The sequence below is a fragment of the Lithobates pipiens genome, unplaced genomic scaffold (assembly GCF_037356315.1).
Source record: "Lithobates pipiens isolate NorthernLeopardFrog02 unplaced genomic scaffold, aLitPip1_a1.2 Scaffold_157, whole genome shotgun sequence".
In the NCBI taxonomy this organism is placed as follows: Eukaryota; Metazoa; Chordata; class Amphibia; order Anura; family Ranidae; genus Lithobates; species Lithobates pipiens.
This window is the reverse complement of record NW_027507746.1, coordinates 2,094,776-2,107,367: the sequence shown is the minus strand read 5'-3', so window position 1 is coordinate 2,107,367 and position 12,592 is coordinate 2,094,776. Positions and strand designations below refer to the sequence as shown.

Sequence of the window (12,592 nt, the reverse complement as noted above, 5' to 3'; positions counted from 1 at the left end):
TACCGCCACGGATTGCATGCAGGCCTGGCTCTTCTCCTCCTCCTCCTCCTACTCCATCCTCCTCCCTCTCCTCCTCGGCTGACTCCTCCTTTTCTGCTGCTAGCGTCTCTTCCGCTGCGCCGCCCAAGCTCCCCAGAGCCTATTCGACATGCCAGGTGAGACGTTGCCATGCCATGCTGTGTCTGTTGTGCCTGGAAGCCAAGAGCCACACTGGCCTGGCACTCCTTTCAGCTTTGCGTTCACAGGCAGATCAGTGGCTAACACCGCTCAATTTGACAGTTGGTAAAGTGGTGTGTGACAACGGTGCCAATCTGCTTAGTGCAATGAAACAGGGCAAAATCACGCACGTGCCATGCATGGCACACGTCTTAAACTTGGTCGTGCAGCGATTCCTTGTCAAATACCCTGGGGTCCAGGACATCTTGCGGCAGGCAAGGAAAATCTCGGTCCATTTCAGGAGATCTTACACGGCCATGGCTCGCCTTGCTGACATTCAGCGGCGACACAATCTGCCGGTCAGACGTCTTATTTGCGATTGCCCGTCGCGATGGAACTCAACCTTCTATATGCTTGATAGGCTACTCCAGCAGAAACATGCAGTTAACGTCTATCTGTATGAACTCTGTGGCAGAACAGGTTCTGGAGAGCTGGGTTTTTTTTCACCGCGCCAGTGGCTGCTCATGCGCCACGCATGCAAACTTCTGCGCCCATTTGAGGAGATCACCAAACTGGTCAGTCGCAGCCATGGCACCATCAGTGACATGGTACCTTATGCCTTCTTTATGGAGCGTGCATTGCGTCATGTCATTGATCAAGCTGTGGAGGAGCAGGAGCGGGAAGATGAGGAAGTCGCAATGCTGGATTAATTCCCAGGGGGGCCTACTCTATCTGAGACAAGTCAACAACAGGAGTCTGAAGAGGAGTCAGAGGAGCATGGTGTCGGGGCGGATGAGGAGGAGCAAAAAGAGCATGCTTTAAACCTTTCTGGGACCCCTGTTGTTGTGTGTGGATGGGGAGAGGAGAATGAAGAGGACGACATTATCCTGGATGATGAGCAGGAGACAGGCCACCACACCGCTTCCAGTTTAGTTCAAATGGGGGGCCTTCATGCTCCAGTGTTTTAATAGGGACCCCCATATAAAAAGCATAAGGGTCAAGGACCAGTACTGGGTGGCAACGTACTTAGACCCCCGGTACAAACACAAAATGGTGGAAATGCTACCGCTGTCACAGAGGGCTGTCAGAATGCAGCACTTCCAGGCCTTGCTTCGAGAAATGCTGCATTCTGCTTTTGCGTGCGCTGGCAGAGGAGCAATTCCCACTCCCAGAGAAGGAGTTGCGGGTACCAATCCAACAGCGCCTGCAAGAAGAGGCCGGTTTGAAGATGTGTTGGTGACTTCGGATATGAGGTCATTCTTTCAGCCGACCCATCAACAGGTATCATCCGGATCCAGCATCAGGGAACGCCTAGACCGTCAGGTGTCCGACTACATCGGGTTAACGGCCGATGTGGACGCTCTGAGGAGTGATGAACCCCTGGACTACTAGGTGGGCAGGCTTGACCTCTGGCCAGAGCTTGCCCAATTTGCAATGGAACTGTTGGCTTGCCCCTCGTCCAGTGTCCTGTCCGAAAGGACGTTCAGTGCAGCAGGGGGGATTGTGACTGATAAGCGTACTCGCCTAGCTCACGACAGTGTTAACTACCTCACATTTCTAAAAATGAATGAGGCATGGATCTCAGAGGAATTCAACACATGTGACCAGCAGACCATGTATATGTCTATAAACAATTTTTTAAATCGAGCACACAGACCTTCTTTCTTCATTTGGCTCACTTCCTTGTCCAAAAAAAGCACACCGTACTATATGCCCATATCCTCCTGTTTGAAGAGGTTGAGCGGTGTCATATTTCTACTGGGGCTGCTTATTATGAGGGGCTCCCACCATCCCTGTGCTATGCTTAATATGAGGGGCTCCCACCATCCCTGTGCTGTGCTGACTTCCTCCTGGGGCTGCTTATTATGAGGGGCTCCCACCATCTCTGTGCTGTGCTGATTTACTCCTGGGGCTGTACCTCTGCTGTGCATATTATGAGGGACTCCCACCATCCCTGTGCTATGCTTATTATGAGGGGCTCCCACCATCCCTGTGCTGTGCTGACTTCCTCCTGGGGCTGCTTATTATGAGGGGCTCCCACCATCCCTGTGCTGTGCTGACTAAGGCCGCGTACACACGCGCGGACTGTTGGCCCAACCTTGTCCGCTGAACAGTGTTTGGGCGGACAGTCCGCTCGTGTGTGGGCTTTCAGCGGACAGTTTCAGCGGACAGTTGGACGGACAAGGTTTTACGGAAATTCCGAAAAACTGTCCGCTGAAACCTTGTTTCAACGAACAGTCCGCCCGTGTGTAGGCTTGTTCGTCAAACAAAGTTCCGCGCATGCTCAGAAAGGATTTTCAAGCCGAAAGTTATAATGCAGTGTATAGGACGTCGTATTTTGCGTCCCGTCGTACGTGCCGTTCACGTCATCGCGCACGGTTTCAGCAAACTGTTCGTTCGTCGTGTGTGGCCATGTCCGTCCATGCTAAGTTTGAGCGGACTGTTCGCTCAAACTGTTGGACGGACAAAGTTGGGCCAACAGTCCGCGCGTGTGTACGCGGCCTTACTCCTGGGGCTGTACCTCTGCTGTACATATTATGAGGGGCTCCCACCATCCCTGTGCTATGCTCATTATGAGGGGCTCCCACTATCCCTGTGCTATGCTGACTTCCTCCTGGGGCTGCTTATGGTGCAGGTGTCAGTGCTGCTGTCAGTGCTGTATATCACGGTGCTGGTGTTAGTGCTTTATGTCACGCTGCTGATGTCAGTGCTCTCTATCACGGTGCTGGTGTCAGATGACTCTATCACGGTGCAGGTGTCATTGCTGTATGTCACGCTGCTGATGTCAGTACTCTCTATCACGGTGCTGTATATCACGGTGCTGGTGTGAGTGCTTTATGTCACGCTGCTGATGTCAGTGCTCTCTATCATGCTGCTGCTGTCAGTGCTGTATATCATGGTGCTGGTGTCATTGCTTTATGTCATGCTGCTGATGTCAGTGCTCTCTATCACGGTGCTGGTGTCAGATGACTCTATCACAGTGCAGGTGTCATTGCTGTATGTCACGCTGCTGGTGATCATCTCCTGCACCCTCTTCTTTGCCTACCCTGACCTTCCCTCTCCTCCATTGCCTTCATGCGCTCCACAGTCCTGAATTGTCACAACAATTTCCCATATAAAAAAAGAATGCTTGTAGTTGTCGATCCCAGATTCACCTCATACATGTGTTATGTCATTGGCCATGTGGTGGGACTATGTTTGCACAGCTATTATTTTGTGGCTGCAAATTTGACCTGTAGGTTTGCAAAGTTCGCCTCCCATTGAAGTCAATGGGGCCCGCCGCGAACGTTCCGGTTCGCGAACTATCGGCCGCGTTTGCGAAACGTCCCGTCGGAAGTTCATCCATCAGTACTAATGATCAGAATCCGGGACTCCCGGTTCCCTGTCACATGATCGCTGTGATATCCTCTGGCAATCATAGTAATCAGTGTCCGTGCAGCGAACCTCTATGTTTTCTTTCTTTTACAAATGGAGAGAAAGACACATTGTATAAATACAGGATGCATTATATAATACATTGTATACATACAGGATATATTATATAATACATTGTATACATACAGGATATATTATATAATACATTGTATGCATACAGGATATATTATATAATACATTATATACATACAGGATATACAGGTCCTTCTCAAAAAATGAGCATATTGTGATAAAGTTCATTATTTTCTGTAATGTACTGATAAACATTAGACTTTCATATATTTTAGATTCATTACACACAATTGAAGTAGTTCAAGCCTTTTCTTGTTTTAATATTGATGATTTTGGCATACAGCTCCTGAAAACCCAAAAATCCTATCTAAAAAAATTAGCATATTTCATCCGACCAATAAAACAAAAGTGTTTTTAATACAAAAAAAGTCAACCTTCAAATAATTATGTTCAGTTATGCACTCAATACTTGGTCGGGAATCCTTTTACAGAAATGACTGCTTCAATGAGGCGTGGCATGGAGGCAACCAGCCTGTGGCACTGCTGAGGTGTTATGGAGGCCCAGGATGCTTCGATAGGGGCCTTAAGCTCATCCAGAGTGTTGGGTCTTGCGTCTCTCAACTTTCTCTTCCCAATATCCCACAGATTCTCTATGGGGTTCAGGTCAGGAGAGTTGGCAGGCCAATTGAGCACAGTAATACCATGGTCAGTAAACCATTTACCAGTGGTTCTGGCACTGTGAGCAGGTGCCAGGTCGTGCTGAAAAATGAAATCTTCATCTCCATAAAGCTTTTCAGCAGATGGAAGCATGAAGTGCTCCAAAATCTCCTGATAGCTAGTTGCATTGACCCTGCCCTTGATAAAACACAGAGGACCAACACCAGCAGCTGACATGGCACCCCAGACCATCACTGACTGTGGGTACTTGACACTGGACCTCAGGCATTTTGGCATTTCCCTCTCCCCAGTCTTCCTCCAGACTCTGGCACCTTGATTTCCGAATGACATGCAAAAATTGCTTTTATCCGAAAAAAGTACTTTGGACCACTGAGCAACAGTCCAGTGCTGCTTCTCTGTAGCCCAGGTCAGGCGCTTCTGCCGCTGTTTCTGGTTCAAAAGTGGCTTGACCTGGGGAATGCGGCACCTGTAGCCCATTTCCTGCACACGCCTGTTCACGGTGGCTCTGGATGTTTCTACTCCAGACTCAGTCCACTGCTTCCGCAGGTCCTTCAAGGTCTGGAATCGGTCCTTCTCCACAATCTTCTTCAGGGTCCGGTCACCTCTTCTCGTTGTGCAGCGTTTTCTGACACACTTTTTCCTTCCCACAGACTTCCCACTGAGGTGCCTTGATACAGCACTCTGGGAACAGCCTATTCATTCAGAAATTTCTTTCTGTGTCTTACCCTCTTGCTTGAGGGTGTCAATGATGGCCTTCTGGACAGCAGTCAGGTCGGCAGTCTTACCCATGATTGCGGTTTTGAGTAATGAACCAGGCTGGGAGTTTTTAAAAGCCTCAGGAATCTTTGCAGGTGTTTAGAGTTAATTAGTTGATTCAGATGATTAGGTTAATAGCTTGTTTAGAGAACCTTTTCATGATATGCTAATTTTTTGAGATAGGAATTTTGGGTTTTCATGAGCTGTATGCCAAAATCATCAATATTAAAACAAGAAAAGGCTTGAACTACTTCAGTTGTGTGTAATGAATCTAAAATATATGAAAGTCTAATGTTTATCAGTGCAATACAGAAAATAATGAACTTTATCACAATATGCTAATTTTTTTAGAAGGACCTGTATTATATAATACATTGTATACATACAGGATATATTATATAATACATTGTATACATACAGGATATATTATATAATACATTGTATACATACAGGATCCATTATATAATACATTGTATACATCCAGGATCCATTATATAATATATTGTATACATACAGGATATATTGTATCATACATTGTGTTCTTTCTAATAAAGAAAAAAATAGCTAGATCAAGGTTTGTTCCAGGTCAGTGGCAGATTTAGTTTTAGGGTCAGGTGTCAGGGTTGGTGTATTTTGGGTATTTTTATTTTTAACAATTTAAGGATCGAACCTCTTTCTGAGATTTGGTGTTTACAAGTTAAAAACTGTTTTTTTTGCTAGAAAATTGCTTAGACATTATATATATTTTTTCTAACACCCTAGAGAATAAAATGGCGGTCGTGCAATACTTTCTGTCACACCGTATTTTCTTACAAGCACACTTTTTTGGAAAAAAATACACTTTTTTTTAAAATAAATAAAATAAGACAATAGTAAAGTTAGACCTTTTTTTATATTGTGAAAGATAATGTTACGGCGAGTAAATTGATACCCAACATGTCACGCCTTCAAAGATGCGCCCGCTCGTGGAATGACGACAAACTTTTACCCTTAAAAATCTCCATAGGTGATGTTTAATAAATTCTGCAGGTTGCATGTTTTGAGTTACAGAGGAGATCTAGGGCTAGAATTATTGATCTCCCTCTACCGATTGCAGCGATACCTCACGTATGCTTTGAACACCGTTTTCATATACGGGCGCTGCTCGCGTATGCGTTTGCTCCTGCACGTGACCTCGGCAGGACGGAGCGCATTTAAATTTTTTCTTATTTATTTTATATAATTTTTTTTCTTTTACACTCTTCTTTTAAAAAAAATGGTGTCACTTTTATTCCTATTACAAGGAATGTAAAAATCCCTTGTAATAGAAAAAAGCAGGACAGGACCTCTTAAATATGAGATCTGGAATCAAAAAGATCTGACATTTCATATTTCCACAAAAATTATGTTTTGACGTGGCTTCCGCCCTGCAATAGGTTGGAGACAGGTGGGGATCTTCCCCTCATTCAGCTCCATACCACACACAGGAGAGGACGCAATCTCCTACGCCGCTACAACGGCTCTGGTAAGCGGCAGATGGCACCGGAGAGCGGCGGGAGGGGGGCCCCTCTCCTGCCACAGATAAAAGTGATTGTGCAGTGAATCTGCCGCAGAGACGACTTTTATCAGAAACCGGACGGCTCACTTAAGAGGATGCCGGGGTTATGATAGTTAGCTGCTGTCATAACAGCGATATCCCTCTTCAAAGTGCCAACATATATCAGTGTGAGACGGTCAGGAAGTGGTTAAACATTTTCTAAATTAGCATGTCAGATTTTTTAGGTAAGATAAAGCAAAATGTGTGTTTTTTAGGCCGTACTACGGGTACAAACCACAACTAACAGTGTTAGTGCCAGTGTTACCAAAAGAAGCCCAATTTGTCCTGAAATGAATCCGGTATAATCGTCCTGGATACACAATGTAGTTGGGATGATATGTACAGATTTACTAACACAGGTCAAAGTTGCAAAATTGTGCTCAGGCATTAACATTAGTTTTCCCCTCAGTCACCAAGGGGTTAAACAATCTTTACTGAGGGAGTTTACAGAATAAAATAAATTTGGGTATAAAATTGTGGATGAAGGAAAAGGCTACAGAGTTCAGGAACAATGTAAAAGGGAAGCAGAGTAACACTTCTCCAGGATGCCGGCAGTCAGTCACCATAACACAATGACATCACTCAGCATGCCGAGCAGAGCAATACAATCACAGCCACTTGTCTATTATACAGAACCTCCATATTTATATCTGTATTCCTAGGAGACCCTCATGACTGTTGCTCGGGGTTCTGAGCCTTGTGCCCCATGCATCCACCTGAACCTCCATCAGAAAGAGGAGTCAAGGCTCCAGATTCTAGGTGTGTGCCTGTCAGTGCTGGGACAAGGCCATTTGGTGCTCAGGTCGAATATGGCAAACTGCGCCCCCCCCATTTTTTAGAAAGAATCAATGTTTCAAAACTAGAATATACTTAAAGTGGTTGTAAACCCTTACAAAGCACTTTGACCTACAGGTAAGAGTAGATTAAGGATTACCTGTAGGTCCAAGAAATATCTCCTAAACCGTGTAGGTTTAGGAGATATTTACTTAAAGACAGTGACAGCTGTCTATGGCGCATGCACTGTAGACAGCAGCACGCAGGCGCACTATCGCCATTAGCAGCATGCCGCTGCTAACGACGATATGCCGTTAGTGGCGGCTCCCTGCGCATGCGCGGGAGTGATGTCATCGCTGCTCCGGTGCTGTGAGTGGCCGGAGCAGCGATACCCGGAAGATGGACTCTCCGGACTACAGGGGACAGTGGTGACATCTCTGGCTCCTGTGTCAAGTAAGTGACACATAATGGGCTACTATACGATTCATAGTAGCCCATTATGCTTTACCTTTGCAGGGAGACAAAGAGGAAGTAAACCCATCAGAGTTTACTTCCTCTTTAAGACAATACAAGTTCAATTAGGTTTAATGCGACACCTTGTCAACCCTGTCCATCCTGCATTACATATACTCTCACCTGTCATAAAGCTATGCCAACCTGGACATCACAATACCCCGCATGCACAGCACACCACCACTACAAGGCAGCTCTCCTCTTCCAGCCACAATCCATGCAGGAGAGGGTGCACACACTGTACACACCACACACTTCCCCATCTGTCACAGCGGAAATTAAACAGCAGTGGTGGTCATTAACCTTGCCTCAGCCTCCTCCCCTCCCCCCAATCCAGCCATTTATTAATCTGTTTCTGATTACTTTTATAACAGTTCAGTCCGGACCATAGCACATTGTCTGTCACACTGCAATCTAGTTTCCAAATCTTCTAGCTTGGCTTCCTTCCAGCTAGAGCCAGGCAGCAGCTCCTCTAGGTCACAGCGCCGAGTCTGACACAGCTCCCTGCGCTCCTCTGAGTCCTCCCACCTCGCCTCTGGCCGTGAGTGACGTCACGCCGCTGGCAGGGACTATGAGACTCCTCCATAGGGGGAGGAAACAGTGACAGTAGGAGATAGTAAACAGTGAAGCTGAGGGAAGGGAGGATGTAGGAGTGCACGCACTCGGCACACGCAATTTGTACAGTGCCGCTGGGCGCTGACATAGGTGACTTGTACACACTGGCGGGCGCCAGCTATAGCAGAACTTCACCTGCAGGCTGTGCCCCCTCCTATGGCAAATGGTACCGCCCAGGGCACGTACCCCTGCCTAGTACCAGCCCTGGTGCCTGTATACCTGCATAGGGAATTGGGGGCTTTTCCGGTCCCCCCACCATGGTTACATGTCACTGCAATGTGCTGAGATGTTACCAGACAAAGACTCTCCCCATCACCTGGAGGAGGAGAGACTCCGATCTACAGAGGGTTGGTGGGATGATGGTGTCTGGGAGGATCTGCTACACTAATAACTCTCTTAGTTATTATTTTATACATTTCAGAGGTTTGTCAGGACTAATCACTTCCCTAATCTTATTTCCAGCCAAACTGAAGAAGACGACACATAGCAAAACATTATCAGGTTAGTAGGACATCCACTTTTCATATGAAATCTCTTCTGGATGAACATTTTGTTATTATTGTAGTCCAGATCAGTGGCGGGACTGCCAGGGTCACCAAGATTGCACTTAAGATCGGGCCCTGGCGTTCTGCCACTGTAGGGGGCCCAAGATGGCAGGAAGGGGGCCACTGCAGAACATGGGCTCAGTTCACACTGCTGTGATCCCAAAGTTGTGCAACTTGCTTGCAATTTCCTTGTGACTTGTTTGCAATTTTGTGATTTGACATTGCAGTCTATGCCACTCAAATCACACCAACACCATAGAAAAGGATTGCCTTTTACTTTGTTGCTGTGACTTTAGTCACATTTATTAGGACAGCACCCATTGAAATGAATGGGCTTTGACTCGTCATGCGGCTTTGTGTTGAAAGTCACATAATAAGTCGCAGTATTCTGAACCATGGCTTATAAAGGGCCCCACAACAGGAACAAGCAGTAAGGGCCCCTGCCTTAGGGATGCCACCTCATCCCTTTAAACCCAAACATATATGAATTACACAGATTCTGAGAGTAATTTAGTGCAGGTAAGGCACCAAGTGAGTTTAATTACCACCTTAATCAGCCACAGGACCAGTGTAATCACTATGTGTTCGGGTTTAAAGGGATAAGGTGGCAACTCTTTCCTGTTTCAGAGAGAAGAGTCCCAACCTTGTAGGCAGGGGACCAGAGGAAAGGGCCTGAGACTGATGAAAAGGGCCCCAGCAGTCAGGGGGTGCCCTTCATGGTTTCTTGCCCTGGAGCCCTGTAGGTTCTATTCATGCCTCTGGTCTGGATGGTGTGTCCATAGTTTGGATGCTTCCACAGTCCTCCCGTATTTCATAGAATATCTTCTTTTAGGGCTCCATTCTTCGGGTTTATGGTTAGAATACAATATTCCCAACTCTGTCTTATAAATACTATTTCATGTGTGTATGAGAAATAAAATATTCTCTTTTCTCTCATAAAGACATCAGCAAAGAACACAGAGAGAAAGAGAAGTTCCAGAGGATTAAAGAATATAATTCCCGTATGGGGGAGACTGTTCATCTACAGGAAAGATTCACCAATTTATTGATGATAAAGGGACCCCAGAATAAAGAGGGAAAAGAAGAAGAAATAAGGAGTTCAGGCAGAAGACATCTACAGATCATGGAGAAAAGATCCCCAACCACAATCCAGGCCCTCTTTGATCCTGATGAATGTGGGTTCATCCCTAAGATTGTGGTGTTACAAGGACCTGCTGGGATTGGAAAAACAATGACCTCCAAGAAGATCATGCTGGACTGGGCCTCTGGGGATCTATACCGAGACAAGTTTGATTTTTTGTTTTATCTGAGCTGTAGAGAATTCAACACCATCCCTGAAAACATAAGTCTTGTGGGACTTTTATCCAGAACCTGCAGACTGACTTCAGATGACCTGGTGTCTATTCTGAAGGATCCTGGAAGTCAGAGAAAACTTCTCACCATAGTTGATGGGTTTGATGAACTGAGGTGGACTCTGGAGGAGAAATCTGAGGGTTGTCCTGACATTTCTATGGAAACCCACAAAGAAATAATTCTCCAAAGCTTGCTCAGGGGACATGTTCTCCCAGAATCTTCTCTGATCATCACCACAAGGTCACTGGCCATGGAGAAACTTAACACATTCATCGATGATTCTCGCAATGTGGAAATCCAGGGATTTACAAGGGACGATCGAGAGGAATATGTCCATAAATTCTATGGAAATAAAGAAGATGTAGACAAGGTTCTCAGTATAATAAAAGACAATGCCGTTGTGTACACCATGTGTGCCGTCCCCATCACATGCTGGATTGTCTGCACTGTAATGAAACAAGAAATAAGAAAAGATTTGGATGTAATTCAGTGTAAGACAACGACTTCAATTTATCTTCTCTACCTGGAGGTTTTACTAACCCATCACAGCAAGAAGGAGCAGTCTGTACACCGGAAACAAACCTGTCTGAAGAAGCTGTGTGCTCTGGCCAATCAGGGACTTCTGAACCAACAAATCTTATTTGAGAAGAAAGATCTAGAAAGACATGGACTTTCTCTGGATGAGGTGGAGTCAGTATTTCTGAATGAGAACATCTTTCATTGGGACGTCCGTCACCAGACCTGCTACAGCTTCATCCACCTGAGTGTACAGGAGTTCCTTGCTGCTCTCTATTATGGGATGGATGATGGGTCTGGGTCTATGGAAGGTACTTTCCTCCCGGAGATCTGTAAAGGGAAATCACTCCGTGACCTCAGTTCACATTACTCACATTTATCATTATCTGTACAATTCCTGTTTGGTCTCTTAAATGAAAATCAGGTGAAGACATTCTCAGAGGCCACAGGAATCTCCATCTCACTCCGAGCCAAACCTGCAATCATAGAATGGGCCATGAAGGGCTTCAATCAGACTTTCCGTACTCATTTCATCTTCTGTCTGTATGAGACTCAGGATGAGGACTTCATTAGGAGAGTCATGTCGGGTTGTACAAATTTGTCTCTGCGCGGCTCTTATACTGATCACTTGTGGATGAACAGGAATAATTACAAGCAGCTGATCTATTGCTTGAAGTCTTTGAAGAGAGAAAGTTTTCAGTCTTTACATTTTGCATTTCTCACTGTGGATCCAGAGTGCCGGAAACTTCTATCTCCATTCCTACACAGGAGTCGGTATGTCATGTAAGTGAGTGTGAGGATATCCTAACTGAATTCAGAGAATGGGCAGGAACCTGCATACAGTATAACGGTGATTATCAGACATGTTCTCCATCTACCACACTTGTTAGAAGTCCTGGGAACTCACACTTTCCTCAGCCCTAAGCACTGCTTCACACTACAGCAATTTTCCAGCGACATTCTGATGACATGTAAAGTCGCAGGTCAGGTGAAAACACAAAGATTTTATTGGGCGTTGTCTTAATTGCTGCGATTTGAGTCACTGCAACAAAAGAAAATACTTCCTGCACTACTTTTGTGTGATTCTTGTGCTGCACGACTCCCATAGACTTCAATGTAAAATCACCAGAAAGTCGCACATTTGTCTGAATCTTTAAGACTTTGCTGCGACTTCTGAGGCTTCTTTACCCCCCACCTCTCCTCCCTGGTCATCCTTGCTGCCTAAAATCTTCCTCCAATCACATCCCAGTCACACCTGAGTGTAGAGGAAACGCACATTCCCACTTCCATTATTTGTGTATTTTTCATGTGTAATCACACATTGTGTATAGGGAGCCCATTTACTGGAATGTTCTGCCCGACATGCAACAAACACCCCAAAGTAGCTCAAGAATCTTCTCAGTCATGGAGCGTCATGCATCTTGGCAGCAAAACATGCGTCTGATAACTGTGATTGGGGTGTCATTAACAATCAGCCGACATTCATATCTGCGTGTTTCCGAATACGAGGCGACCCACACAGGAAATGTGCGCTTTTTCATACGTCTGAAAAATGCACAGCAACGCACGCCACACATGGGCAGATGTAAATGAATGGTAACACAAAAGCAATGCTCCTTGCTGTGTGTTTTTTAAACATACAGCAAAGCGCATGTATTCTTGC

The 12,592-nt window shown here is 45.7% G+C and overlaps 1 protein-coding gene across 6 annotated transcripts in view; it reads left to right on the top strand.

Moving 5' to 3' along the window:
• Positions 1–12,592, top strand: part of LOC143981458 (NACHT, LRR and PYD domains-containing protein 3-like) — a 156,632-nt gene that overhangs the window by 75,365 nt on the left and 68,675 nt on the right. For 5 of the 6 annotated variants that reach the window (XM_077479329.1, XM_077479334.1, XM_077479333.1 and 2 more), the window contains 2 exons: positions 8,978–9,016; positions 10,002–11,712. In XM_077479329.1, coding sequence (XP_077335455.1) covers positions 8,978–9,016; positions 10,002–11,712 — 1,750 coding nt within the window. The remainder of the gene's footprint in view (positions 1–8,977; positions 9,017–10,001; positions 11,713–12,592) is intronic. The other variant, XM_077479332.1, reaches the window with a different exon arrangement.